This window comes from Sardina pilchardus, chromosome 3 (genome assembly GCF_963854185.1).
Source record: "Sardina pilchardus chromosome 3, fSarPil1.1, whole genome shotgun sequence".
Classification (NCBI taxonomy): domain Eukaryota; kingdom Metazoa; phylum Chordata; class Actinopteri; order Clupeiformes; family Clupeidae; genus Sardina; species Sardina pilchardus.
In genome coordinates, this window is record NC_084996.1 from 30,745,993 (window position 1) to 30,773,986 (window position 27,994).

Genomic DNA, 27,994 nt, shown 5'->3' on the forward strand with positions numbered 1-27,994 from the left:
GCCATCTTCAAAAAAGGTCTGAAAACCCAGCTCTTCAAAGAACATCTCCTCTAGCACTATTTCAGACAATCGCACTCACTCATGCACTTATTCACTTATTATGCACTTACTAGACCCACTGATGCACTTATTGTATTTATTTATTGTTGTTCAAAATGCTCTTAAAAAATCCTAATTGTTTTTTTTCCATGTTGTAAGTCGCTTTGGTTAAAAAGCGTCAGCCAAATGAAATGTAATGTAATGTAATGTAATGGTGTGTTTTGGGTGGTGTACTGTGTTTGGTTTTCGCCAAACATAGCGCTTGGTATTCAGTGCAAAAACACATCTGGAATATTCTGCTATCATGTGGAAAAAGCATTTATGGTCAGATGAGACTAAGATTGATCTTTTGGAAACTAAGATATTGAACTTTTTGGACTGCTCTCCAGGTGCTAACCAAACACAATATACACATCCACTTCCCATTAAATATGGGAACCAAATCAAAACAAGCGCACAATTGACCGATCGCAAAACCACGCCCTCGAACGGCCATTGTCCAATCGTAGCTCAGCAACGGTAACTAAGTAGAAGGACGCCCGTCAAACATTGCGAATTCTGCAAGACGGTGCAATGATGCGCCTATGGCACGAGAAAGTCATACACCCTGTACCCCAAAAGTTTAGAGGGAGGGGGCGTTTTTTCGCCTTTCCAAAGCCCAAAACCCAAGTGGAAAGTTGCCTACAATGGATTAAGCGGTGTGGGAGACCTCAATCGCAACTAAATGTCTCAAAGATTCATAACTTTCCATATCAGAACTATCACCTACAGTAGCCTATGTGGCACTTAGAATTAACTTTCCCAATTAGCGACACTTTATCACCCTCTTACATGTATGTGGCACTTAACATTAATCTCTTTACACACTACGGCGGATTCGTAAAGAAACACAAGCACCCACACCTAGTGTATCTAAATTAGCTACCTACCTAAAATGACATTTTACCGTGACAAAGTGTTGAAAAATACCTGTACGAAACTGCTTGGAGGTTACGTCTGCTCGAAGGTAAGCAATAAACCTAGCATGATATTAATCAATAAGTAAGTAGCAAAGTACACACAATCTGTAAAACTGGAAAACAGTTAACATGTGTGGTTCTTTATAGCATTAAATATGAAAGTATTAAAGTTAGAACTGATCAGCAACCTACTTAATATCAGGACATGCAGGCAGCTATAGCTGTTCGCCTGACTGCACTGATTGATAATGTTGCTATCCACACAGATCATTTTTAGCAAGAGGTTGACGGTCATTAGAGGCTATAAAATCTGTAAAACTGAACGTAACAGTTGTGGTTCATCTAACATTGTGAAAGGAGTGTTCTTGCTGTCTGCAAAGTCATAAATACTTGCAATCTACCAAGCACTAACCTATGTAGATAACAAGGGGATGATGCGTTTTGCTCTCGGGTGGTGGTTGCTAGTTGATAGTCAACTTTTAGCTATCTGGTATTGTCTACGCTACTGTGTATTTATGGTCCCAATCCCAGTTTAAAACGTGGGCTATTTACCCGCAGTGCAGGAACTTACTGGCCCACAATATGCTGATTGCACAGCAAGATCGGTTTCTATCGGTACGTAGCCTACGACTCGATTGCTGTAGGCTAATATTCCCGTCTGTGCTTATTTTTAACATTTTACATTGAACATCCCTCCCCTGCATATTGCAGCCCTGTCTGTCGTGCCATAGAGAGTTCAGATGCAAAAGCCTGGCCACTTTGTCAAAAAATTAGATAATGGTGAGTGAATGCTTCACATAGGCCTAGGCTGTAAGTTAATTCAAGCTTCAAAACTAGCTGTCTTCTGGTCTGAAATATTGATTCGTATGCAAAACCCTATAGGAGCCTGATACAAAATGTCCATTTAAAAGAAAAGGTCAGACGGATTTAGAGGGTTTTGCATCTGAACCCTGCTGCATTAATCCAAAACAGTCTCCAGTCTTGGAGTTGAAAAACACTATGATCAGTCAACGTGAATGCAATTGTTTTAATCAAAATTGTGCAGCATACTGTGATGCTAACCGGACTTGTAGCTAGTCGTCTTCTATGCGTCATTTTCTTTCACGATTGTGAATGTTTTATGATTAAAACAGCATGTCGAAGGGGTTGTCCATTGAGCGCGCATGAGAGAGAGAGGGGGGGAGAGCGAGAGAAAGAGGGCCCAGGAGAGGTGGTTTATACTGTTTGGTAAAGTTGCAGGCATAGTCTACAATGAAACTTGCGAAATAAAAGTATGCTTTCACCCAAGCAGCGTCAGGTGCACCAGTGCAACCTGGATTTTTCTTCAGGCTCACTCTAATACATTTTGGGCGCATTTGAGCCCTGTAGAACGTCTGTTCTCATTTGTTTGACGGGCGTAGTAACAATAACTAGGGGGCGCGGCTTTTGCGAACGGTCAAATTGATGGTAAAGAATTATTTAGGAAATAAGGACATGTTTTAGCAAAATGACTGCAAGTGCATGCTTTTGTAAACTCTTGCAATGACACCTACCAGGCTCCATAACAGGCCTATACCCAAACAAATCATCTCTTACACAGCAACCTCTACACCCCATTCCAATTTTAGGCTGATGGCTGGACAATGGCAGGCAGCAAAAATTGTGCGGGCCGAACGCGGCCCGACTAAAACGAAAACACTCGGCCAATCCTCGGCATGAATCTAGGACCGATTGCTCTACGAGCGCTCGGCTGTAACGCGGCCCGATTAAGGCGAAAACACTCGGCCAATCCTCGGCATGAATCTAGGTCCGATTGCTCTCCGAGCGCTCGGCTGTAATGAGGCCCTATTGCGGAACCCCGATGTAAAGCCCCCCGTCCAGTTCATTGTCTGGGTTTTATTGATTTCCATTCGTGTCAAGTTAATACTAGAATGGCTAAGCAGTTCTTTATACAAGATATGCCTAATCTGCATATAAATCATAGACAGTTTTCAAGTTTAAAGCATTTTTATTGGACTATACATCACAGCATTCATGTAAAACCAACAGTTCAAATACTTTGAAACATTTAACTAGTCCACTGCATTTGAGTTTGAAACTTATCTACGATGTCTACCGGTTTGCTCTGGCTTCACCATCTCTGTCGGAGGTCAGCTATATCCACCTGGTGCTGAAGAGCTTTTCTGTGGAGTCTTTAGTCAGGGAATTCCGGCGGACTGCATCTGAGGAAAAAAAAGACGGCAGCATGTTAGCTAGTTGATTCAGTGTAGCACGTCTCTGTAACCGCAATATGCTAGCCTACTGGACCAGTACAAAAGTAAGAGAAAGAGACACGAGACACCAGTTTTCAGAATAAAAATGAAATAAGTCAGTCGTAGGATTTTGTTCCAATTTATTTTCTTCCACAAGTCGAAGACTGAGCTCGTAAATAACCCATTGCATCCAAGGCTGCAAAGAAATATGAGCCAACATCCCAGCTAGTTTTAGCCCCTTAGTCAATGTTTACCTTTGAGCTAAACAGCTATCGTTATACCTTATTGATCCCCCTTTATAGATAGGCTACTTTAATCCGGCATGATTAAGAATTTTCGGTTGTTGTCTGATTGTTAATTGAATTACATTTCTGCTTTCTTTTCGTTTCATCTGGAGGGATAGGACGAAGGAACTTCGCGGACAAAGTGGGTCAACAATTCATTAGTAATAACACGAATGTAGTAGGCTAGTTTATGTAAAATGTTAAGGGAACTCAATTGTTGATGCTTTATAGGGAATGTTAAACAAGACTTACCTCAAGTTCACCGTATTTCGCAGAATCAGCAGAAGTCAGGCGTCTTCTCTCATCCAAAGTTATGCATACTCCAGTGATGACTTGAGCTGACTGCGTGCTTGACGATTGCTGCAGTAGCCGTTGAAATCGGCTTCATACTGGTAAAAAGGGTCTGAGCCGAGCGCCCAGTTAACAGCTGTCGAGCAGCGGCCTGCAGGTGGCAAAATGACCTGGCCCAATTGTGGTTGCCACTACTCAGCCGAGGACGCGTCTCAGCCGACAGCGCCGCAGGTTTTGCGGAAGCGGCCCGCTCCTAATTTCTAGCAGGGCGCCGATGCCGCAACTCAGCCGACAGCGCCGGAGGTTTTACGGAAGCGGCCCGCGTGTAATTGCTAGCTGGGACCTAAGATCCCACAGTTAGCATCCTCAGATGCTTGCTTTAAAGGGAAGCCTTCTCTAAAGCATAGGTGTTGTGATGCAACATCCGCTTTCTTTGTATAGATTCAATGGTGCTCAATCGTGCTTCAAAACAATTGGATATTTCCTTTTCGCAAAAAAAAATTGGAATCGTCTTGTCTCGATTAATATCCTCTATGATTTCATAACCTGACTGATGACCCTATCACAAAGCTTGTTAATGAGCAGCAGCAACTAATGAACTAATTGATTGGTTGTTGACTGAATGGTTTAATTCTAACGCTTCACCTGCTTTTATTTGAAACTCAAACAAGGGCCATGAATAGCCTAAGTGGCTACCTATTTCGTTTTAAAATGTAGATGCAATTAATTAATGTTACATAACCTATGTCTTCAGAAAGCCACTAAACGGGAAGTATTTATCACAAGCATCCATCCCTTATAACGTCACCTTTTCTTAATTCAAACAAAATCAAGCAAAATAAGGTTTTTTCAATTTATTTTTTATTTATTCAAGCTGGATTCTCTTTGGTTTGTTCAGAGAGATGCACACACTTCTCTGCTTCATTTAGAAGTACTGACTTCCAAGGGCAACAACGACAACTGACAAAAATTTCTGCCAGGTGGCTTGAATTTCAGGTGTGAAGGCAGCGCCGAACTTTGTGGCAATGACGATGGTGAGACAGTCCGCCAACAGCTACAATTAGAGAATGAGAGATTATACATAGTGGCCTCAAAAGCAAAACTTAAGATATTATTACATTGGGATTACGTTTATTTTTTGTAAAGGTGAGATGAAGTGTAGTAGCCTAGTCTTAAACAAAGAAGGAATGGGAAGAGGACATAAAAAAATATATATAATACTCGTCATATTTACCCTAAAGTTATCAGGGTCCACTTTCAGTGACACGCAGTGAAGCTTGCTGAGGGCGGCGTAGGTGCCTTTCACATTATCCATGTTCTTCACACCTTTGTCCAGAGCGTTCAGCACGACCTTACCATGGGCTGCCACTTTGCCGTTACCCAGGATTGCTGCGGCGTTGGATAAGTCTCCAAAAGACCCAAAGTACCTCTGAGTCCAGGGATACACAATCAGCACCCTGCCAATGCACAACACAAGCACAGCTGTTTATCCGCTTATTCGATACACAAAACATAAACAAATCTATGCGTGGGAGAATTGTGGTAACTTGCAATACTAGCTACCATACCTGCCAAGGGCCTGCGGTCCTATTTCGTTGACATTGACTTTGCCCCAGACACCAGCAATGGTGCTCTTCTCTGCAGCTGTCCAGTCTGCCATAATGTATTTTGTTTAGCCTACTTGTCCGAGGTTAAGCAAAAAAATATTTCATCTGTTGCTTCTCCAGCTTTTATTTGGCATTGTACCCCGCCCTGTGCGTAGCTTGCATTTGATTGGATGCTTCTCGTAAAGGTTTTCGGATTAATTGGAAATGATCCAAAGACATAGCCTATCCACCATATGCACGTTTACGACATATACCCTAATTATACAATAGCATTTGTAAAATATCTTCAAATAGAACAGTAATGTATAGTACAATAAAATACAATAGTTAAAACGAATGACATCTCGATATCTTTAAATCAAACAAAATGTATTTATTCCATTGAGTTGTGTACATTATATGTGCATTGAATTTGTACTGTTATAGGGATAAATAGGAAAACCCCATGGCGATTTAGGCTAAATAATATAAGCAACTTCAAGAAAAGAACTAGCCTACTTTCGTCTTCAAATTAATGTTTATGTCAGAGATTATGCCTCGAGGGTCTTTAAAATGAATTAAAAAAACCAAATGCACAGGCTGTAACATTAATGAAGCAAATCAAAACTACAAAAGTCTTATTTGTGAGAGTGAAATATATTATTGCGGACACTGCATGTCTTTTTTATTTGCAGTCTGTTTAACAATATCAACAGCAGCATTTGGCTCAGGTTTTGATTACTGTTATCTTAATGAAAACACATTTTTTATCAGACCACTCATACCCGTTCCGCCCACAAAATGTTCTTAATTTGGATCCGATTAATTTGATTAAGAAAATGTCCTGTTCCAATTTTATTTGGCACAAACTGAACATTGACCTCAGCCGACCCGATAGAATCATCCTAGTACATTGCTTGACTACATTCTATTCAACAGTAACATGACTTGAAGGTCATTTTGTCGAAACAAATGGCCTAAATAAGTCCAAACACATATATAAATACATTGTAAAATAGAGGGGAAAACAACCAAATTCAGCACTTCTCAAAGTATTGCTGACCTGAAGATATAGAGTGATAAGAGAGATATTTCATACATTTTTGACAAGTTGTGCTAATGTGTACATTCATCGTTGGATTCATAATTATTGTAATTCATTGATAACGAATTAGGCTATCAATGACACTTGAAAAGGACAGACTTAAAAAAAAAAACTTGGCAGACAGGAAGTAAGCTAGACAAGAGGACTGTAGGCGGAGTTGATGGGTGTGCCTACTGCGGATTTATATAAAGAGGCCTCTCTGCCATATTATCTCAGGTTCTTTCCTAATAGTTCTCAGGAAAAGAAATCAAAATGAGTCTGACAGCCAAGGACAAATCTTTGGTTAAGGCCTTCTGGGGCAAAGTCGGCGGCAAGGCTGACGACATAGGAGCCGAGGCCCTGGGCAGGTAAGATGATCTTTAATAATAAAAAAAAAGTACTTAGGCCTATAGACCGATATTTTGACTTCATGTTTAACTAAACAAAGATGCCTGAAGAAATCAGGCATTGTTCAGCATGTAACCCGAATTGGGATGAATTGGGGGTAAAATAATTTGCAATCTTTTTTTGTAGGATGCTTGTCGTGTATCCCCAAACAAAGACATACTTCGCCCATTGGTCTGACACCAGCCCGGGCTCCGCCCCGGTTAAGCAGCATGGGAAGACTGTGATGGGTGCCCTGAACCTGGCCGTTGGCAAAATTGACGATCTTCTGGGTGGTTTGAGTGCCCTCAGTGACCTCCACGCTTTCAAGCTTCGTGTCGATCCAGGAAATTTCAAGGTTTGACTATGTCATTTGGACATTTAAAAAATCTTTGACATTTGTTTTTAATATGCCCTATAGCGCCAATGTAATTCTCTAAATCGCCGATGTCCAATGTGTCTTTTCCAGATTCTGTCCCACAACATCCTTGTAGCTCTGGCTGTGAATTTTCCCGCTGACTTCACCGCCGAAGTACACGTGGCTGTGGACAAATTCCTGGCTGCAGTGTCAGCTGCTCTGGCTGACAAGTACAGATAAACTTGATAACTACCGCCGAGAGTCAAGCAGAACATGTTGCTGAACCTGTGTTGTATACACCAATAAAAACATATTTACGGATAATAAATGTATGCGTGTTATTCCAAGGCAACATAGAGTTGTCCTTAGTTTCACCTAGGTACTGAACACATTTTCACTTAACATTCATTTAACGTGTATAATAGTCATTGTTGTTTTAACAAATAAATAATCCAGAGAAAATAATCCAAACAACAATAAACATCTGAAAATAGTATAGTCTAGTAAACCACTCATAAAAGTAAATAACGCTGTTACAATTAGCCTATATGAAGGAGGCACAATATGAAGAGTTCAGATGCAAAAGCCTCTCAATGCCACCTCCGTCAAAAGGGAGATGATGATGGCGAGTGAATGCTCTCTACAACGATAAACGTTAAATAAATAAATAAATAAATAAATACATAAATACATAGATAAATAAATAAACTCACTCACTTCAAAACCGCTAAGGCTATCTTCCTGTTCTGAAATATAATTTGTAGGCAAAATCCTATTTTATAGCCTATGGCATTACATCTATTTTAGATTTCACATAGGCCTAGGCATGAATATGGTCTATGACAACAGTGCAACTATTATTTGGTTGTGTTGATTTGATTTACATGTATATTTTACATGTAGTATTTATTTAGCTGACGCTTTTATCCAAAACAATATATCAACTACTAGCATACAAGGACCATTTTCCCAGAGCCGCTAGAAGTTAAGTGCCTTGCTCAAGGGCACAACAGTGGAAGCCGGGATTTATTTACAAAAAACAACCAACAAAAACAACCAACATTTTGGAATATTTCTGAAGATGGACATGTTGTTGCATCTTAAGGCCTATTCTAGCCTATAGGTGACTGTATTCATATACTTCTATTTTTCAACCTACACAATAGTAGGTTTAGGTTAACATAGTGTACACCTATAACGTCGCATTTCACAGTTGGTGCTATACAAGCGTCATTGCAGGCAACTGCCCGCGGGCATGTTCGCGTTCATTCAGCACCACGGACAGCTCCCCCGCGAGGAGGCTCGGCTACACGCCAGACCTTACTGTTGCAGTTCAGCGAAGATATATGGCTCTTCTCTCCTTTTTTTTATCTATCTTCCCTCCTTCCTCGGCCCTAGTTCCCAGTGATCTAAGAAAGATGGGGAGGCAACAGTGGGAAAGTCTAACCAGTGGACCGAGGAAGGAAGGAAGGGAGGATAGATAAAAAGAAAGACGAATGAAACACTAAAGGGGGGGGGGGGGGGGGGGGTGGTAGGTTGTCATGAACGGTCAGGTACTTCAGGCATTTCAGACGTGAATATCAGAGTAAAAAGTAAATAAAACAGGACCCAGGAGGCCCTGAAGCTCAGGAAGACGCTATGCTCTCCATCCTGACGCCATATCAAGTCACCCGCACCCGTAGTCGAAGATAGGGAGTTTTTCAGTTTGATATCAACGACTTCTTTGGAATTAATCCAGACTTGATGTTGGTGGCGTCTGTGGACATTTTATAAGAAGGGAGGCTTATCATTCCATTCAGACTGACTACACCCATTATTTTTTTTTTCTTGGTACTTCGACTTCTAAATTGAACAACTATTGAGAAGTTGTTTAGAAATATTTGAAGGCTTATATGCACAGTGCCTGTTTTAGTGGGTGGAGAACTATTATGTCCATGTTGCAAGTCGCGTTGGTAAAAAAGAGTCAGCCAATGTAATTCATGTAATGTAATGTAATGTAGGCCTACTGTTTACCATTTCGCGGATAACACTTGATTGAGCGATGTTGGAGTTATATAGATCTAACACACAGTATTCATTCAACAAGACACAGCATCTGATAGTGACTGATTTTATTTATTCATCGTGTGAGAACATTATCTTAGCATTGCGCTACGAGCTCATGTTGTTTCTCCCCAACGACACGATGCAGAATCTAGTGGTACTGTCTGCCGAGAGCTGAGACAACGACAGACAGGAACTTCTGCCAGGCCTCTTGGGCATCGGGGCTGAAGCCAGAGGGGCCGAACTTCATGGCCACACACACGGTGATGATGTCAGCCAGGTTCTGTTAAAAAAAATATTGAAATTGAATTATAATTATTATGATTATGATTATGATTATTGTTATAATTGGAGGACAATCTCACGGTTCCCAAATAAACACCCAACTATGATTTGAAGAGCTCCAATACTTACCCTGAAGTTATCAGGATCCACATGCAGTTTCTCGGAGTGCATCACACTCAGATCACTGTAGACGCCCTTGATGTCATCCAGATTCTTCACGGCTCTGTCCAGTCCGTTCATCACGGTCTTTCCGTGTGCGGCCACCTTGGCGTTACCCATGATGGCGGCGGAATTTGACAAGTTGCCAAAAGTGCTGAAATGTCTCTGAGTCCAGGGAGACACGACCAGGAGCCTGGGAGAGGAGGAAAAGAGACAGACATCGAAAATTGCACAATTTCTTAGGTGGTGTTAGTGGCGGGTGCATGCAGCGACGGGAGTAAAATGAGCCTACCTGGCCAGGGCTTGGGGTCCGATCTCATCGGGGTTGATCTTTCCCCACATGGCGGCGATGGCGCTGCGCTCAGCATCTGTCCAGTCAACCATAATGACGTCTTATTTGGGTTTCTTGAGGTGCGTGCGTAAAAGCTCTTCAATAGGAATCCCGTGAGATTTGGGACGCGGGGGGCTTAATTTATTGGCATCACAGACCACGCCCTAATGAGAGAAAAATAATTTGATTGGATTTCTGCTCCATCGAACACGTCATAAGTTATTAGACTCTTATCAACACAGACTTAGGACTCAGATAGATGACTACTCGAGTTATGGTGGCACGGTTCCAATCGTGAATTTGCGTTTCTGCAAAATACATTTACACTGACAAAAAATATATATACATATAGTTTTTAGCAACTGCAAATACAAACATTGAAAGCATGAAATGAAACCTGCAGGGAAGGGTTTTTTTTATTATTGTTATTTTTATTGCCTAACCACAGAGTTGCAGGTATAATCGCATTAATACCTTAAAAACTACAAATTAGGCCTACAAAGTAAAACATAAAATCTAAAATCTCATTCGGGATGAATACATTATCTATCTATACGTCTTTCTACCATGTTGACAGTTTTAAGAAGTTGATTATATAGCCTACATGGAATATATTTGGTAAGCACACATTTCTTTATCGTGAGGTCAACAAAAAATAACTTCGGCACAGTTCCAAATACTTTCGAAAAAGGGTGTGGGATATCAGCATGGTTAATCAAAAGGTGTGGTTTATGTTTTATTCTTGGGCGTGCCCCTTTATACGTCCATATAAATACGACTACAGATTCGCTCTCGTGTAGCATCTTTTTTCAGTCATTCAGAACCTCGAGGAAAGATCCTAAAGCGCAAAATGAGTCTCACACCAAAGGACAAGGCCGCAGTTAAGGCCATCTGGGGAAAGATCGGCGGCAAGGCTGATGAAATCGGAGCCGAAGCCCTCGGCAGGTATGTCAGGAAATGTGTGATCAGGATGAAGGCTTTGTATCAGAAATGTTTTTGACTATGGGGGGCGGGGAGACTGTGATGATCTTAACATATTTGTGACATCTGTACAAATAGGTTGTATGGGAATAAGGGTCTATGGCAAATCATAAATTCCATCCAATATAAAGATTGTTTAAGGCATTACACGCAACGCACGCAATTTACGCATTGCACTCTCCTTTTTTTCTATACAGAATGCTGGTTGTCTACCCACAAACTAAGACCTACTTCTCCCACTGGGCTGACCTGAGCCCTGGATCTGCACCGGTGAAGAAGCACGGAAAGACCATCATGGGAGCTGTCGGTGATGCCGTCGGTAAGATGGACGACCTGGTTGGAGGTCTCTCATCTCTCAGCGAACTGCATGCTTTCAAGCTGCGGATTGACCCTGCCAATTTCAAGGTGAGCTACAACGATACAGACCTGACAGCAATGCATTTTTTTATTATTATTTTTTTTAGGCTATTGGGAGTTAACTGTGTTTATTGTCTTATTTCACAGATCTTGGCTCACTGCCTTATCGTTGTCATTGGCATGCTGTTCCCAGCAGACTTCACCCCTGATACTCAGGTGTCTGTGGACAAATTCTTCCAGAACTTGGCTCTGGCTCTGGCTGAGAAGTACCGTTAAATTGCGGTGATGTGCGCACAAATGTGTGCAATTCTTTCTCTGACCACACGAGAGTGAAATAAAAATTAAATCAACAAAAGTACTACAATGTTTTCATTCATTTGTTATCAATGTTCATGTGAAAACAAAGGCTATAGCTGAAAAACGCACCTCAAAGACTGGCATGGATTAAAGCAATTAATGCTGTTTAGGCAAACTTCCCGTCTAAATGAACCTCGGGTAAAACAACTGCTCATGAGTTAACTATGCCCAAAGTCCTGCGCCCTGAATACGGGGTGTTGGATTAACGGATCTCATGCTCAGTTTTGTGTGAAAATATATGGCTCGGTTGTAAAAAATAAAATGCAGCATTTTTAGAATGCGTAGGCTACATGCTTGACTGTTGCTGCATTTACAAATTATTTAATAGGAAACCCGTGAGATTGCTGAATTTCGTTGAGCTCTACAATCTTGCATTAAACATGATAGATTTCACGGGTCTCCTCAATTCACACTGGAGAATTATGCTTATTGAGGGGACTTTCCAGCGCATCCCACACGAGTAGAGTAAATGTGTTTTAGCACTGTGCTGTGCGTGTGTACTTGTATAAGATCTGTGCGCATGAACTTGTCCAATACTACTCAAAGGATTTTCACAAAACTATTAAACTGCTTGACTAAACGATTAAATCATTTAGCTGACGATTCCAAAGTGACTTACAAGAAAGGAGAGGACTTACAATCAAGGTAGCCTGTAGTGAGGCTATGACAGAATATGAGGCGCTCCTAAGGCATATGGGTCGCATATGCACCAAAAGCTTACACTACTTTTTCTTACTTATAGACATGAAAGGTTTGCGCGCACAGTTACCTTTTGATTTGCACATCCCCGTCATACACATTAAGGTTCATACACATTAATTTCACTTCGCACAAACGGTCCGTGTACGTCGCCGCCATTCGATTTCCGTTCTGAGATGGGAAATCCAAAATCGGAAAACGACTCGTTCTCCGATTTTCGTTTTGAAATCAGAAAACGAAAAACGAGAAACGAACTGTTATCTGTTTCTTGTTTCAGCAGTACAGCTGTAGATGGGAATTCATTAATGGAAATAGGAAATAGGAACAGCCGCGCCGTTTTTTCATTACCGATTTTGCATTATAGCCTAACCCGGAAAAGAAGAGACGTCTTTTTGCTGCACCATCCATGTGCATAGACAGTACCAGGCAGCTAGCAGTAGCAAATTAATATGTTACGTGCAGCAGCCGTGTAGTGATAGTCAGAGGCTACTGTCCAAATTTCTTGAATTCCCCCTTGGGGATCAATAAAGTATCTATCTATCTATCTATCTATCTATCTATCTAAATATTTTACCCATTTACTGTCTATGATTACCCCCATAACTGTCGACGACTGAAAATAAAATGTGACGAACAAAAGCCTCGTCAGTGTGCAGGCACTAGCCCGTTAATCAAATGAATGTAGCCTAGCCTATGGCTATGATAATAAAGTTGTGCGTCATATGTTATTGAAAGAGCTCAGTAGCCTAACGCTATTCCCTGAAGATGAGACACAGTAGAGTTGTGTTATGTTGGCCATTCATCTACAAATGTGTCAGAAAATGCAAGTTTGTAAGGGTAAAGCCAGTGCCGCAAGTTTTGGGCAAGGCCCATCTAGAGTGAAACTTTGAATTTAGTCAGACCTGTATAGAAGAATAGCAATGATGACTATTATGGTAGCCTACACTCATATCGAGATCAATGCATGACGGAAATAACTTTGTTTGGACTAACTGGATAATTAACCTGACCAGAAAGGTACGTCCTACGTTTAGCTGTTCGCTTTTAACTTATTGTTAATGTGATCATGTAAGGTGATAGGACACGGACCACGGTCATGATGATGCTTTGTTTTTAACGCTGATAACCGCTTGTATCCCGTGCTATAGGCTATTCGTTAAATGACTGCACGTTTTTTGTTTTTTTTTAATTGTCATATACGGTCTCTGCTACTGCCGCTTAATTTTGAGCAGTAGGCCTACGATTTTAGATCTCCTGCTGCCTCCAGTAGGCTATGAAAGCTAGGACCGAACCGCTAAAAGTGTCCAGTGTGAACCTAAACGAGTGCGTAAAGCGCGCTGCATCTTGACAGGTGCAATGTGAGGCTGCAGTGCAAGACGGGGCTTTGATTGAAACATGGAAATAATTTCATAATGACCCAGACTTTCTGTCAACTCTTTCAAATCACAGTTTTTTTTTTCACTCGGTTAACTGTGGAAAACAAACGCACAACAGTGCAATTTAATTGGTGGAGTAGGCCCTGAGTGCCCCTATTTGTGGCTTGTTTGAACTAAACTAAGATGAAACTTACATTCAACTGGTGCAACTTAGTGAAGTCTTGGAATAAATAGCCTAGCCTATAGCAACCGCTACCGCAAAAGACTACAACGTTCAAGTTCATAGCCAGCAGACCTTCCGGTTAAAAAGGGAGATATTAATGCAAAATCGGTTATGAAAAAACGGCCCAGTAATCCTATTCCCTATTTTCATTCATAAACTCATAAAAGGAAATCAGATATTGGATTTAATTCCCATTTCCAGTTTTTACTACTGAAACAAGAAACGCATTACAGTTTGTTTCTCGTTTCTCGTTTTCTTATTTCAAAACGAAAATCGGAGAATGATCGTTTTCCGATTTTTGATTTCCCATTTCAAAACGGAAATCGAATGGCGGCGACGTACACGGACCCTTTGCAGTGCTTTGTTCTATTTGCAGAATTCATATGAAAAAATAGAAAATGGGTTCAAAACTTTCATTATCCATATGTCAGACTACTCAGCAAATGGACAATTGATACTATTTTTAACTTTCGAGTGTGGTTTTTGAAACGGCAAATAATGAATTTGAAACAAAAGTAAAATTGAGTTCATTTTCCAATTTTCCATTTCTGCATCGTGGTTGGACTGAACCAAACGCGCCTAGGGATGTACGGATGGCGCCTCTGGCCAGTTGTAGAGATAGGCTATAAATGATAGGCTACAGATCGAGTTATCAAGTCAAATTCATGCCAAGTGAGCTCGAGACGTAGGCCTATCTACCAGACCGACTGATCATTCCCTCACCTGCGCCCTCGATGGTTAGACTTCACAGACCTTCAGATAGCCTACAGTAACTTGTCACATGCACTTGTTGCAATCTCTGCTGATGGTGTGTGTGTGTGTGTGTGTGTGTGTGTGTGTGTGTGTGTGTGTGTGTGTGTGTGTGTGTGTGTTGGGGGGGGGGGGGGCATATCGTATACAATACATTTGTTCACGGTTGTTGACGGTTTGAATAAATGTGAGCAACCCTACCCATGAACAAAAACCTCTCCACCAACATGCCTACAGAAGCTGTTAAACAACAAGTTCACAAGAGTAGGCTAAGCCCATTAATAACATCCCATTCTTAACCCAAGCAGACATCGGGTGAAGTGAAACCTCTGGGCCACAACGCAACTCTCCGGTAACCCCCAGCGTTCATGGTTCAGTCCAACCCCAAGCGCAAAAACACAAAGTTAGAATATGAGTCAATGTTTGACTTTCGAACTTCTAAGGAGAAAATCCCAAGAACACTCAATGCAAAAAAATAAAACACGCAACAGTCATCAATTTACCAAGTAGTCTGAAAAATGAATAATTGAAATTTGAAAACATTTTTTCATTTTTTCATGTGAAATCTGCAAATAGAACAAAGCACTGCAAAGCGTTACACGGACCCACAAACAACCATATAACCAATTTCACCTTGCACACATGCTCACACGTACACATACAATCTCACACGCATACGCTGGACCAATGATTTGTAAGTTTTGTAAACGTTTCCCAATCGAGAGTTACCAGACTCGTGGTGAATGACTTGGGCGGGGCTATGGCTACGGACCATTTTACAGTAATGCCGTTTGGTAGGGACAGAGATACAATTTGCACTACATACGAATATATTGGATGTTGCCATCCCCCTCAGACTCTTTTCTATCTCTTTTAGGGGGGTCCAGGTCCATGTCCACCAGCGGGGACAGATGACTCATATTTAGAGAGCGGTGAGCGTGTTGGTGTTTTAAGCCCCATTACATTAGGCTACATTAAGCAGAGACTGTTTTGTTAAAAGTGACATATATATGTCAACTATATTACAAGGGATTAAATTGTCCCTGGAGCAACTTGGGGTTAAGTGTGTTGCTCAAGGGCACAACGACAACCGACAACTTTCAGGCTACTGCACGCTAATACACTACACCGCCCAGAGACTTCCGTGAAATGAAGAAATATGGGTTAATGCTATTTTAGTTCATGCTTCCTTTATTCGCGCCCATTACTAATAAAATGTCAACAGACAACACAAGCCTTTACAAAAAAGACCCCTCGAAACCAACAGACAAGACCCCCTGGAAAAAAAAAATCCTGATTCGCACTCGCGCACCAGTGAGAACGGATTAAACTTTTTGATGAAAACCATATTTTGTTCGGAGTTGGCTAAAAGAAGCAAAGTTTCCATCTATAAACAGGTCTCCTATGTTTAAGATACCCAGATCTCTCCACTGAAAAAAAACTGCGTCCATGGGACAAAGGATGGATTTCCTGCGACCGGTAGGGCAAAGGATAAGGACTTCACATTGAATTTAGATTTAATCTGTTTCCAGGTGCGGATTATGCTATGAATTATACAGTTGTGGTTGTAGCATGACTTATTAACTCGTGTCGGTGCAAGCACCAAAGCGCCAATGTCATGTGGAACACACTCCTCTCTCTCCATCTTGATCCAAACTGGATCAGTAAAAGCATGATCTAGCCACATTATAATAGTGTGAAGAGCACAAGCCTGGTAATAAAGAAAAAAATCTGGGAACCAGCCCACCATCTGATTTAGGTTTACAAAGATGGCCTTTCCTGATTCAAGGGGTCTTATAATCCCACAAAAAAAGGAACTATAACTGAATCCAACTGTTTAAAAAAGTCTAAGGAATATGGGAATGTTCTGAAAAAGATAGAGAATTTGAGGTAGGAAAACCATTTTAATTGCATTAACTCTTCCCGCTAGTGATATGGGAAGTGATTTCCAAAACTGGATATTGTTCTGTAACTTAGATACCAAAGGAGGGAAGTTAGCCTGATACAACGGCTGTCTTTAGTGACCTTAATGCCTAAATATGTAAATTCCTGTAATACTATTTTGAAGGGAAATCTCTGCAAAGCTGAGAGGTTTTGGATTTTTACAGGCATGAGTTCACTTTTTGACCAGTTGATCCTGTAGCCTGAAAACATTCCAAATTTAGATATTATGTCTAATAAAGCTGGAATTGTGGACAAAGGTTTGGTAACATATACAGCAGAATGTCGTCCGTATACAGATAAATCTTACTTAAGGTATCATTTAAACCACATCCATGTATGCGCTCCTCAGAGCGAATAGTTTGTGCCAGCGGTTCAAGGGCTAAGGCAAAAAGTAGTGGGGACAACCCTGTCTAGTACCTCTGTGTAATACGAAAGGTGGAAAAATCATCTTATTTAGGATTCTGGCACAAGGTTTGTTATAAATGCTTACTTTTTTGTACTGTACATATTTATTGCTGGTCACTAGAATTCAATCTTGCACTGTTGCACTGTTGGACTTATTTGCACTACCAACTTGACACACACCTCATACTGGATCACAGTACCAATCCTCAGTACATTAATGCACATTTCTAGTATTTTACTGCTCCTTTAGTCATGTTGATTTGTTGATTTGCTTTGTATTTTCCTGTTTACATTGTAATGTATGTTGTGTGTGGTGTCTTAATCTGCTGGGACCTTGAATTTCCCCTTGGGGATCAATAAAGTATCTATCTATCTATCTATCTATCTATCTAAAGAACCTTCAACCAGTTTTCAAAACGGCCACAAACATTGTATCTCCTCAAAGTTAAAATAAATAAGGCCATTCCAATTGGTCAAATGCCTTTTCAGCATCCAAGGAGAGGATAGCTAGGTCATCTGTTTTCTTGCTCTGTGATATTATATTGAAAAGACGTCTAAGATTAAAAAAGGAGTGTCTGTTTGGTATGAAACCTGTCTGATCAGGATGTATAAGTTTACTAACTAAAGAGTTAAGTCTGAGAGACAGGGTTTTGGCAATAATTTTTTGATCAGATGTCAATAGTGAGATTGGTCTATAACTACTCACTTCTAATGGATCCTTCCCTTCTTTGGGCAATACAGTAATAATGGCTTCATTTAAAGAAGGAGGTAGGCTCCCATCCTTGCTCGCCTGCACATACATTTTAGGTAGATAAGGTAAGAGAAAATCACCAAATTCTTTGTAAAACTCACAGGGATATCCGTCAGGACCCGGAGTCTTTCCATTTTTCATGTCTTTAATTGTCTCCTGTATTTCTGAGATAGAAAGATCAGCATTAAGTAGATTGTGGTCCTGTTGGTCTAACATAGAGAGATTACAATTGTCTAGAAAGCAGTCCAGAACAGACTGGTCCCCTGAGGTCTTAGAGGCGCACAGTGCTTCGTAGAATTGTTGAAACCTAAGATTGATGTCTTTGTAGGGTGTTACACATTTACTGTGTTTTTACTGTAATTTGTTGACAGACCATGTCATTGCGATACAGAAAGGAAAAGGACAAACTCCTCATGGGAAAATGGAATTACAGTGCAGTCCTACACCTCCTGACATTCCTGTCTTTTAGGCCACAAATTCCCAGACAACCATTTTGCATGTAAAGACTTATGCCATGAACTGATGCCTCAATGTTGTGAGGGTGAGACTATTCAGCAGAGAATTGTTCATAACCTACCAAAACATTTGCAAATTGCTCAAAGAAATGATAAACTGCCTAGTTTTGATGCACACAAGTGACACAATGATGTGATGACTGAACAGGTAGTTTTGAGAATTTCAATTCTGATCTGAGAAATGTACCAAAGTGACTGAGAAAAACTGTAATAGGCTACAGAGAAAAAAGCGTTGATGATAGTGCATAACCAAAACTTACGGTAGACTGTAATCATCCTCTCAAGCATGTTTCTCATTTTTCCTTGTCTCTGTCGCCCTCACCTCTCTAGTAGGCGATGTGTGACATTGGCGTCGAGTTCAACATAGGCTTCACACAACATATCATCAGGATCACCGATAATCATCAGGACTGGAAACTGCACGGTCATCTTGTGGCTTCAACATCAGCATGAACTAGCCTGGCAAATGGGAGACAACAAGTCAGCTAAATTAAAGAACAAATGGAAGACACAGCATCCAAATGATTTTCCTTCAAGAAGGCCCACACTTTTGGTTCAGTTTTTCATGACTTTACCCACATCTCTAAATGCACAGGTCCAGTTCAGCATTTCTTCAAACATCCAGCAAACATGAAAGCGCATCCTTTTTGTCATCTAGGGATATACGCCCCCTAACCCGCTGACGTGTGGCATAGGTCCATCTGTTCAAACATGCTTTTTGTGATTAGGCATCTGTGAACCACAATGCATAACAGAGACGCTAGATTTTCTGATGACATGCCTCGAAACTGATTTCTACCAAGTGTGTCTATATAACCAAGCTTTTCATATATAATATATATTGCCCGCTTTGAGACTGACATTTTGCAGGATCTCTGTTCGTGCAAGATTGCTGCCCATTTCAGATCATTGAAAGGGAGGTGTGCAAAGTCTTTAGGAGGCTGCATACACATTCCGCTCCAGGACCTGACAACATTCCAGGTCATGTTCTCAAGGCTCCTGTACCTGGCTGAGGTCTTTATGGACATATTTAATCTTTCCCTTCTTAAGTCTGTTATCCTCGCATGTTTCAACAGGTGCACCAATCCAGTCCCCGTGTTGCTTTCACCTCTGTTGTTCTAAAGTGCTTTGGGCGGTTAGTTAAAGATTACATTACATCCTCCCTGTCTTCTACATTACACCAGCTCCAGTTTGCCTATAGGCCAAACAGGCAATGCATTTGCATTTGCTTGGAACACTGCTCTCTCTCACCTGGATAAGACAAAAATAAATATGTACGGAGATGCTCTTTATCGGCTACAGCTCCGCTTCCAGGCTCATCACGAAACTGTTCAAGAAGAGTAGCTGTGAGCACATCCCACCTTGCAGGTGCAGGACAAATGGAGAGTGTACTGTATAGCTTCAAAAAGGAATATAGTGTTGCCTGCCTGTTATATAGTGAATATAGTGTTGCCTGATGTTGCTTGTTTTTAAACATTAAACAGGAGCAAATATCAGTGTTGCGGACATTAACTTCCTTTATCGCGAAACTGAACATCAGTTTCTCCCTGTGCAGTTGGATCCTTGACTTTGTGACTGAGAGGACACATGCGTACGGCACGGCTGGGTCATCATCTCCTCCACTCTAACACTCAGCCCTGGTGCCCCGCAGGGATGTGTGCTGAGCACCCAGTTGTAGGCTACTCGATGTGCACAGTCATGACTCTGTGGCAACTTGCACCTCAAACACCATCATTTGGCTTGCTGATGACACCGCCATAATCAACTGTGTGATGACGTGTCTGCTTACAAAGCAATGGTGGCAACACGTCAGCAAAACTAAGGAGCTGATCATGGACGTACAGGAGACTGCAGGAAAAGGAACATACACCCATCTGGGGCACAGCAGTGGGAGGGACAGCTGGTGCAACACGTCATCATGCCTGAAGTCCTACATCAGGAGCTCACTCAGCGATCAGTGCCGGCCTGTCTGTGGATCATCAGCTTTCTGACTGACAGGCTGCAGCAGCATGTCAGACTGGAGAGTATCTCATCTATCCCCCGGTCCATCGGTACAGACCCACAGGGGGGTGTCCTTTCCTGCTGCTCTTCTCCCCCCTCCTCCTCAACATTTGACAATTCATGTATAGCGTTCTAGAGACATCAAATAGCGTAATAGTCACCAAATCGATAGCCAAGGAGCCAGAAGTGAACACACATGGACAGCTATATAAACAAACTGTGCTTTCATTATACAACTAAACACGACACTTTTAGACCATAACCCTTGAGCCATAATCCCTATGTGATCTCAATGGTGATGCAGCGTTTGTCTCAAACAGCATGGCGCAAGCCTACCTGGTTACCTCCCAAAAAGGCCCTCATGCGTCCACAAATACTCGTTTGTTTGAGTTAAAGAATACAGTAGATTTACAAAAATAGTTAACGTCCTAAAGCCTACCTTACACTGACAAGATTTGGGAAAGATTCTTGGAAGACTGTAGTCTTTTTACTAATGCCCCTCATTCAAGCTTTACTAAAAAAGACTACAATCGTTTAAGAATCTTTCCCAAATCTTGTCAGTTTAAGGTAGGCTTAAGTTAACACTGACTTCAAAAATGTCTAATCAAAATTGTGGATGGCTCCATTAATTCCAAGCATCTATTCAATTCAAAATAAGCCAAGCCATTCCGCATTTTTTCGAAGATAGTTACCAAAATGTACAGTAGACTGTAATCACCCTCTCAAGCACGCTCCTCAGTTTTCCTTGTCTCTGTCGCTCTCACTTCTCTAATTGGCGATGTGTGGCAGGCGTCGAGTTCAACCTACGCTTCACACAACAGCAGGATCACCGATCACCAATCACCAAGATTGGACACTGAATGATCAATTGGTGGCTTCAACATCAGCATGAGCCTGGCAAATGGCAGACAACAAATAGGCTTAATTCAAGAACAAATGGAAGACACGACATCCAAATCATTTTCCTTCTAGAAGGCTACACTTTTGGTTTACACTGTTTTTCAAAATTGGTAAAACTATAAACACAAATCTCTAACTACATTCCCAAAACTGAATGATCGTCTAAAAATTGTACCTGTGCTCACGATGCAGTCAAAATGAAAACACTAGGGCCAGGAAAAATGTTCATTACAGTTTTTCTTGTTTGCTATGATGCAGCAGTCAACTCAAACTCCAAATTTTTCAAAACAGTTAACACACAGGCCGAAACAGCAGCACTCATGGTCAAAATGACACATCTTGTTTACAAAACATTTAAAATATGCAGCAAAGGCACATTTTGCCTTCAAACACAACTTGCAAACACGTGTATGAGCTCTCCATCTCTTTCTTCAGCATCTCCTCACGGTGATATCAATAAGCACATATCAATAAACATATTGCTATTGTTATTAAGTATTTTAAAATAAAAAACAATGTACATACTGACAAATACTCAACAAGTCTTGGTATACTGTCATTTGACTCTGTGTAACTAACTAGCATATAAACAGGGAATCCTCACTGTTGCATATTGTTGCTTTGAGGCAACATAGCTATTTTACACTTTTACAAAATAAATATTCAATGAAAACATAATCAACAGAATGAAACTGAATCAGAACTTACCCCAAATTGTGAAAATATTTTTTTATTTCATGGAAATCCTAAGGAAAATGTCATTTTTTCAAAGGTTTGTGAAGCTGGAAAAAACATGCCTGCCGCATGTGAGTGCAGGTGAGGAAAAGAGATTGAAAACGGTATTTTACAAGTCATGTGATCAAATACAAGCATTCTGTTGGCTTTTCATACTTCCTCCTGATCAAAATGAGCATTTTTTTTTTTATTGGTGTATGATTTTGTAGACCTGAGAAAATGAGGGGACAAGGGTATGTTACCCTGAAGCAACACTATGCAATAGAGCTATTTGTGTTTAAAGGGTTGGGCAGCCGTGGCCTCGTTAGGGCTTCGAGCTTGTACCCAGAGGGTTGCTGGTTCGATCCCCGATCCCCAATACCCAACCACAGCTGAAGTGCCCTTGAGCAAGGCACCTAACCCCTCACTGCTCCCCGAGTGCCGCTGGTTGGGCAGGCAGCTCACTGCTCTGGGTTAGTGTGTGATTCACCTCATTGTGTGTTCACTAATTCGTCTACATGTAAATTGGGTTAAATGCAGAGACTAAATTTCCCTCACAGGATCAAAAAAGTATATATACTTATACAAGGGCATTATGCATCACAAGTGCATCAGAATGTGTTTTGCAAAAAAGATCTATGAGATCTGCAAATTGTGTTTTATGTTTATTGTAATGCAAAGGTGCACAGCAGCAGTCTAACGTTTCGATTAGCATACATCTTCGTCAGTCTGTTACGTTATGCTAGATGTAGGCCTACAGATCTGCAACTTGTGTTTTATAGACCAACTGTTTAAGATTTTTCCAAAAGGAGGGATCTGTTTGTGAGATGTGCTCAGGCAATAGAGAATTTAGTTCAGACAATGGAGTTTTGTGTTTTAGGAATAGTGGGAAAGCTGTAATTGTGTGCAGTGGGCCCTGTTATCAAAACTGTTCTTACTGTAATTAATTGTAAAAAACGCCACCTGGTGGTAGTAGCCTACACTCTTTCAAAAAGGGTTCTTGGGGTTCTATATAGAATCATGCAGGTACCTTGGGGGTTCCTTTGATGGACCCTTCAAAATGGTTTTAAACAATTTAGGGGTGCTATATTACAGTAAGCATGCAATAGAATAATTTTGGGTTCTATCACCTTTTTTCAAGAGTGTACTTAATCAACCTTGCATCAATGAGCTGCAATAAAATAGCAATGAGTTTATAACAAGTTATGATCTTGAATTTAATTACTAAACTGTTTTTGCCTTTTCACTGATCAGCCAGTTAATGTGCATACCCATTAGTAAAAATATGGTTTAACAGCTTTGCTTCCATTTTTTCTTTCTAAATCATCTGTCATCAGCCATATTTTTCTTTCTGAACACAACCGCAGGACATGGTTTTCTTTTTTCTTTAAAAAAAAGAAAAAGAAAAAGAGTTTGAGCGCCATCTGTTGTCGACTGTGTTGACAGTGCATTGGCCTGTTTATTCTCTCCAGTACTATAACTGAACAGTAGGGGGCATCAAAAGACCACCTTACTATCATTTCAGCACATTTGGAGGGTTCCGCGTCTTGTTGTATTTCGTGAGGTAGACTTATTCCTGCCACAGTGCGGTGAGCTGAGACAACGCAGAGTGACACACACTCACTCACACACAGACCATCCCAAAACGGATTAGTTCACCAGTTTCTGGAATGTTACAGTAATAAGCACTACCAACTCCCTAGACGTTCGCACAGACAGATTTATTAATTTCAAGGATATTAGACTTAGGCTACAGGGGGGGGGGGGGGGGGGGATTATATATATAAAAAGTCTTAAAAGGTGTCTGAGGCCAAGCAACCTGAGCTAAAACAGAGGCCACATGCAGGTCAAAACAATGTGCACTCTTTCCAAAGTGCCTGCTATCTCAATGCGGGAGGTAGGCTACCTGGTTTTCAAAACAGTTTTAAAAAAAAGTGTAAAACATTATTGTAAAAAAAAATGCCTATACGTCTACTGTAATACTACTGTGTTTCCATAATTTCCAGAGGAATAAGCAAGGGTTAGGATTTAGGAGTATGTTGGTTCAGAGTTTGTTTTTGGAGAGGTCCAATTGCTGCCAATCTTGGTATCTATTTAGCTAACAGATATATGCAACTTTGTTCATTTTTCACTTCTTTTGAAATACAATTCACCATTTAAGCCGTATTGGATTTTACACTCAAAGCTCATGTGTAACACAAAGTAATTCAAATCAATAGGCCTATAGAAAAATAATGAATACATCTCATTCATTTGTATAGTCCAGGCTTCAAGGGAAATTAAATCCTTAACTGCTGCTCACCAACAGCAGAAAGATTCTTTTTTTTTTAGTTAAGTATAGTAATGATGTCGTTGACGCGTTGGTGCGAACTTTCATTTGAGTGCAAGCTGTAGCACATTTGCTATAGCTGATAAGCTTTGATTACGCCTACTTAATTAGAAAATGGGACATGGATCGATGCATATTTAGAAGCGGTTCATATCAACGCAAAATCTGCGGGCCTCTCTAAAACCCTGCCCACACATATTACGCCCAATCGTTTACGATTGGGAGGAGTAATGCGACGTATTTAAATGACTCGCAAACGCTCCCTCTACACACAGATCTGGTTACCTTCACATCTAGATCGTGCAAAAGTCTCATTTATCGCAAATATGGTTGACTGGACTGATTTCGAACGCAGCACCATCCAGGACATCTTTTCTAAGATGGACTATGACGTCGTGGGCCCCAAATCCCTTGCCAGGTAAACGTGATGTACGATGTGCGCACTTTAGACAGTTTTACTTGTCTAAGATAGGCTACATGGAAAGACTCTCATATATATATATGTTTTTACATAACAACATAACAATCTATAACAACATTCATTATTCCCACCAGGTGTCTTGTCGTGTACCCATGGACGCAGCGGTACTTTGGCAACTTTGGAAACCTGTACAATGCTGCCGCCATCATGGGAAACCCAATGGTCGCCAACCATGGCAAGGTGGTGCTGCATGGACTGGACAGAGCCGTCAAGAACATGGACAACATCAAAGAGACCTACGCTGAGTTGAGCGTCCTGCACTCCGAGAAACTGCACGTGGATCCCGACAACTTCAGGGTGCGTTCAGTTTTGACCACACATATAATGTATGTTGTTTACAAACTAAACAAATAGCACATCGATTTATATTATGTCTCTATCTTCTCCTACAGCTGTTGGCTGATTGCCTGAGTATTGTTGTTGCTGCACAAATGGGAGCTGCGTTTACCGCTGATGTCCAGGCCGCATTCCAGAAGTTCCTGGCCGTCGTGGTGACCTCCCTTGGCAGACAGTACCACTAGAGACTGTACACCTCCAGCAAGAGAGCAAATCACCATCTGATGCTTTCTGTGTTTTTGCAGATGTGTATACGACGTTGCGCAAATAAAAGTGTCCGCAAAATTATTTCAAGTTGTCTCATCTAATGATTTTGCTCATAGAAAAGCACAAAATATGTAAAGACATCATCACACACCTTATGTGGATGCTTAGACCTACTTTGGGTTTGGTCTCGTGTTCTAGGCTTGTCTGAATTTTTAAATCAGCTGTGTAGCCTATCTCAAAATAGTTTCATGACCTCATTCTCCTCACAATGCCCTGTTTATGTGGAAACATAACACTTTAAACATGAGGTTCTGATTAAACTTTGTTCAGAAAATGCTTTTTGCTGTTAAACTGAGTTAAACACGAAGCTTTTCGTCTCAATATAGCCGTATGTATTGAAATGTAATGGTCACAACCATGCACTAGGCTATCAAATACGGTTCAATTACAAAACCACAGCTTGGGTGAACCTAGACGAACCTATTGGCAAATTTAGATTTAACCTGCAATTTACTAAATGTTTAAACCATGCGTAAGGAAACGCTTAATATACCAGCGTAAGGAAACGCTCAATATTACAATTTGCATGAAAGTACTATTTTTTCTAGTAGTGTTTAACCTAATAAAGCAACTGAGTGTAGCTTTGATAAATACCACGTATTGCTTAATTGGATTGAATACATTTTATCAGATGTCATACTAAACATAAATGTGTGAAATGTAGAAAGGAATCAGAGTTAAGCAAGTGCATACATAGTGTATAAATAATTTCGTTCTGTATTGGTTGATCCTACAATTAAATTATCTGTTCTCCATAAAATTTCTCAAAATGAATACAATAATTCACTGTTATTATTCAGCAATAAAGCACATTGATGAAATGAAATCCAGAAACATTTAAATTGACAACATAAACAAACAAATTAATTATCTCACTAATTAACTAAATGAATGATCATCATTTACATCAGACACGTTTCATCCAAAGTGACTCTCAATTCTATTAGCCTACAAGGGCCTACATTGTCCCCAGAACAACTCAGGGTTAACTCATAGGTCTTGCTCTATGTCACAGCGGGGGAAGCCGGGAATTGAGCCCACAACTTTTCAGGCTACTGTATGCTAACCCATCTCCTTAACCACTACGCTTTACGCTTTATTTAAAAATAAAATAAACATTTTGTGCGTAATGATAGGCCTACTGGTAATGATACTGAGAAGGATCACTATCACTGGTTTGCTAAATTAGACTCTGCCAAAGTCTATCTGGTAAAAACAGACCTGTCTTCTAGTTATTCCACCTTAAGTCTTTTATATAGTTAATTATTCTTTATTGCTTTCTCTCTTTTTTTTGTTTCATTATTATTACTTTGACTATTATTATTACTCTTTGCTCATCTATGCTTTTATCTGCTATTACTGTTTGTTTTTTGTTTATGTAAAGCACATTGAATGACCTCTGTGTGAAATGCGCTATATAAATAAACTTGACTTGACTTGACTTGACTTGACTTGACTGGTGTAATGGATGCTACCGCAGCTAAAAACATCAGTTGCATCTCAGGGTAATTGCTATATTACCATGCATATTTGCAATAAAACATGGGTGAATAACTGAGAAATTGTTAAGGGTATAGGCCGACTTTCACGAATACATAATTGCAAACAATGATCTAAGGGATATATCCGCATATACAAAATAATGTATAGCCTAACTTTCAACTCTGATGTAATCGTTTTTCAATCAAATGTAATTGTGCATAAGCTGGTGCTGAGCAAAGATAGGCCTATACAATTCCATCACTGTGTCTGTGATATGGTAAATGAAGAGAAAAACACCGCATCATACCATTGCTGTAATTTTATTTTATTATTCAGACAGACAGTTTACACGTGAACACTTTCAGTCGTCTGTTGAAAGGATGGCCAGCCGACTTATCGGTATTTTTCGGCCAAAGCAATTGCCAAGGCACTGAGGAACTTATCCATGGACACGTGGACTTCTGGGGAGAACTCTTTAGGGTACTTGATGGCCAACACCACAAGGATGCAGTGAGAAAGGAGCTGGGAGAGAAAGGAGTCAAATAAGATACTATTGTTACCGTTACTGTCAGAGAAATAAACAATAATACACGAATTCATTAAATAATTTAGTTTTTAAAACACAGGACAAACGTTAAGTGCTATACCTTGAAGTTGGCTGGATCAATACGCAGCTGGAAAGCATGCAGTTCACTGAGTGTAAGAAGTCCAGCAGTAAGGTCATCGATCTGACCGACTGCAAAGCCAACACCGCCCATGACAGTCTTGCCATGCTTCATCACGGGGGCAGAGCCCTGGCTCAGGTCATCCCAGTGGGCGAAGTACGTCTTGGTTTGAGGGTAGACCACCAGCATCCTGTCCAGTCATATGCTGTTTAGAAAAACTTTGCAGGAGCACACATTGCAAACACAAGTAGATATTTTAAGTGTATTTTTTAAATCAAAAAGAAGAAATTACCTGTTCAGGGCATCTCCCCCGATCTCCTCAGATTTACTAGCGATCTTAGCCCAAAAGGCTTTGACTGTCGCCTTGTCCTTGGATGTTAGACTCATGTTGTTTCTTTCCTGGAATTAAGACTTTACACGCTTTGAA

General features: G+C 40.7%; 6 protein-coding genes and 1 long non-coding RNA gene across 9 annotated transcripts; 4 read left to right on the forward strand and 3 right to left on the reverse strand.

Moving 5' to 3' along the window:
* Positions 1-4,648: 4,648 nt before the first annotated feature.
* On the reverse strand, positions 4,649-5,531 carry LOC134077292 (hemoglobin cathodic subunit beta-like). Its single transcript, XM_062532808.1, has 3 exons — positions 5,373-5,531; positions 5,039-5,261; positions 4,649-4,858 (listed from the first exon to the last, which is right to left on the reverse strand). Exons 1-3 carry the CDS (start codon positions 5,462-5,464, stop codon positions 4,730-4,732), a joined length of 444 nt encoding a protein of 147 aa, XP_062388792.1. The 5' UTR covers positions 5,465-5,531; the 3' UTR covers positions 4,649-4,729.
* A 1,153-nt stretch (positions 5,532-6,684) lies between these two features.
* Positions 6,685-7,544, forward strand: LOC134077293 (hemoglobin subunit alpha-like). Its single transcript, XM_062532809.1, has 3 exons — positions 6,685-6,842; positions 7,009-7,216; positions 7,328-7,544. The coding sequence occupies exons 1-3, from the start codon at positions 6,748-6,750 to the stop codon at positions 7,454-7,456; spliced, it is 432 nt and encodes a 143-aa protein (XP_062388793.1). The 5' UTR covers positions 6,685-6,747; the 3' UTR covers positions 7,457-7,544.
* A 1,768-nt stretch (positions 7,545-9,312) lies between these two features.
* LOC134077294 (hemoglobin subunit beta-like) lies at positions 9,313-10,162 on the reverse strand. Its single transcript, XM_062532810.1, has 3 exons — positions 9,996-10,162; positions 9,674-9,896; positions 9,313-9,542 (listed from the first exon to the last, which is right to left on the reverse strand). The coding sequence occupies exons 1-3, from the start codon at positions 10,085-10,087 to the stop codon at positions 9,411-9,413; spliced, it is 447 nt and encodes a 148-aa protein (XP_062388794.1). The 5' UTR covers positions 10,088-10,162; the 3' UTR covers positions 9,313-9,410.
* Positions 10,163-10,818: 656 nt separating this feature from the next.
* On the forward strand, positions 10,819-11,730 carry LOC134077296 (hemoglobin subunit alpha). The gene is made up of 3 exons (XM_062532812.1): positions 10,819-10,979; positions 11,213-11,420; positions 11,520-11,730. The coding sequence occupies exons 1-3, from the start codon at positions 10,885-10,887 to the stop codon at positions 11,646-11,648; spliced, it is 432 nt and encodes a 143-aa protein (XP_062388796.1). The 5' UTR covers positions 10,819-10,884; the 3' UTR covers positions 11,649-11,730.
* A 1,479-nt stretch (positions 11,731-13,209) lies between these two features.
* Positions 13,210-21,816, forward strand: LOC134077297 (uncharacterized). Of its 3 annotated transcripts, none has more exons than XR_009938679.1 (4): positions 13,210-13,445; positions 15,655-15,709; positions 18,249-18,418; positions 18,723-21,816. It is a non-coding gene; the product is annotated as an uncharacterized LOC134077297 (long non-coding RNA). The 3 variants fall into 3 exon arrangements; XR_009938678.1 differs by lacking the exon at positions 13,210-13,445 and adding an exon at positions 15,524-15,571; XR_009938677.1 differs by lacking the exon at positions 13,210-13,445 and having other exon boundaries at positions 15,616-15,709.
* A 2,803-nt stretch (positions 21,817-24,619) lies between these two features.
* Positions 24,620-25,441, forward strand: LOC134077295 (hemoglobin subunit beta-2). Its single transcript, XM_062532811.1, has 3 exons — positions 24,620-24,754; positions 24,892-25,114; positions 25,210-25,441. Exons 1-3 carry the CDS (start codon positions 24,663-24,665, stop codon positions 25,336-25,338), a joined length of 444 nt encoding a protein of 147 aa, XP_062388795.1. The 5' UTR covers positions 24,620-24,662; the 3' UTR covers positions 25,339-25,441.
* A 1,806-nt stretch (positions 25,442-27,247) lies between these two features.
* On the reverse strand, positions 27,248-27,992 carry LOC134076228 (hemoglobin embryonic subunit alpha-like). The gene is made up of 3 exons (XM_062531228.1): positions 27,860-27,992; positions 27,550-27,757; positions 27,248-27,424 (listed from the first exon to the last, which is right to left on the reverse strand). Exons 1-3 carry the CDS (start codon positions 27,952-27,954, stop codon positions 27,296-27,298), a joined length of 432 nt encoding a protein of 143 aa, XP_062387212.1. The 5' UTR covers positions 27,955-27,992; the 3' UTR covers positions 27,248-27,295.
* Positions 27,993-27,994: the final 2 nt, after the last annotated feature.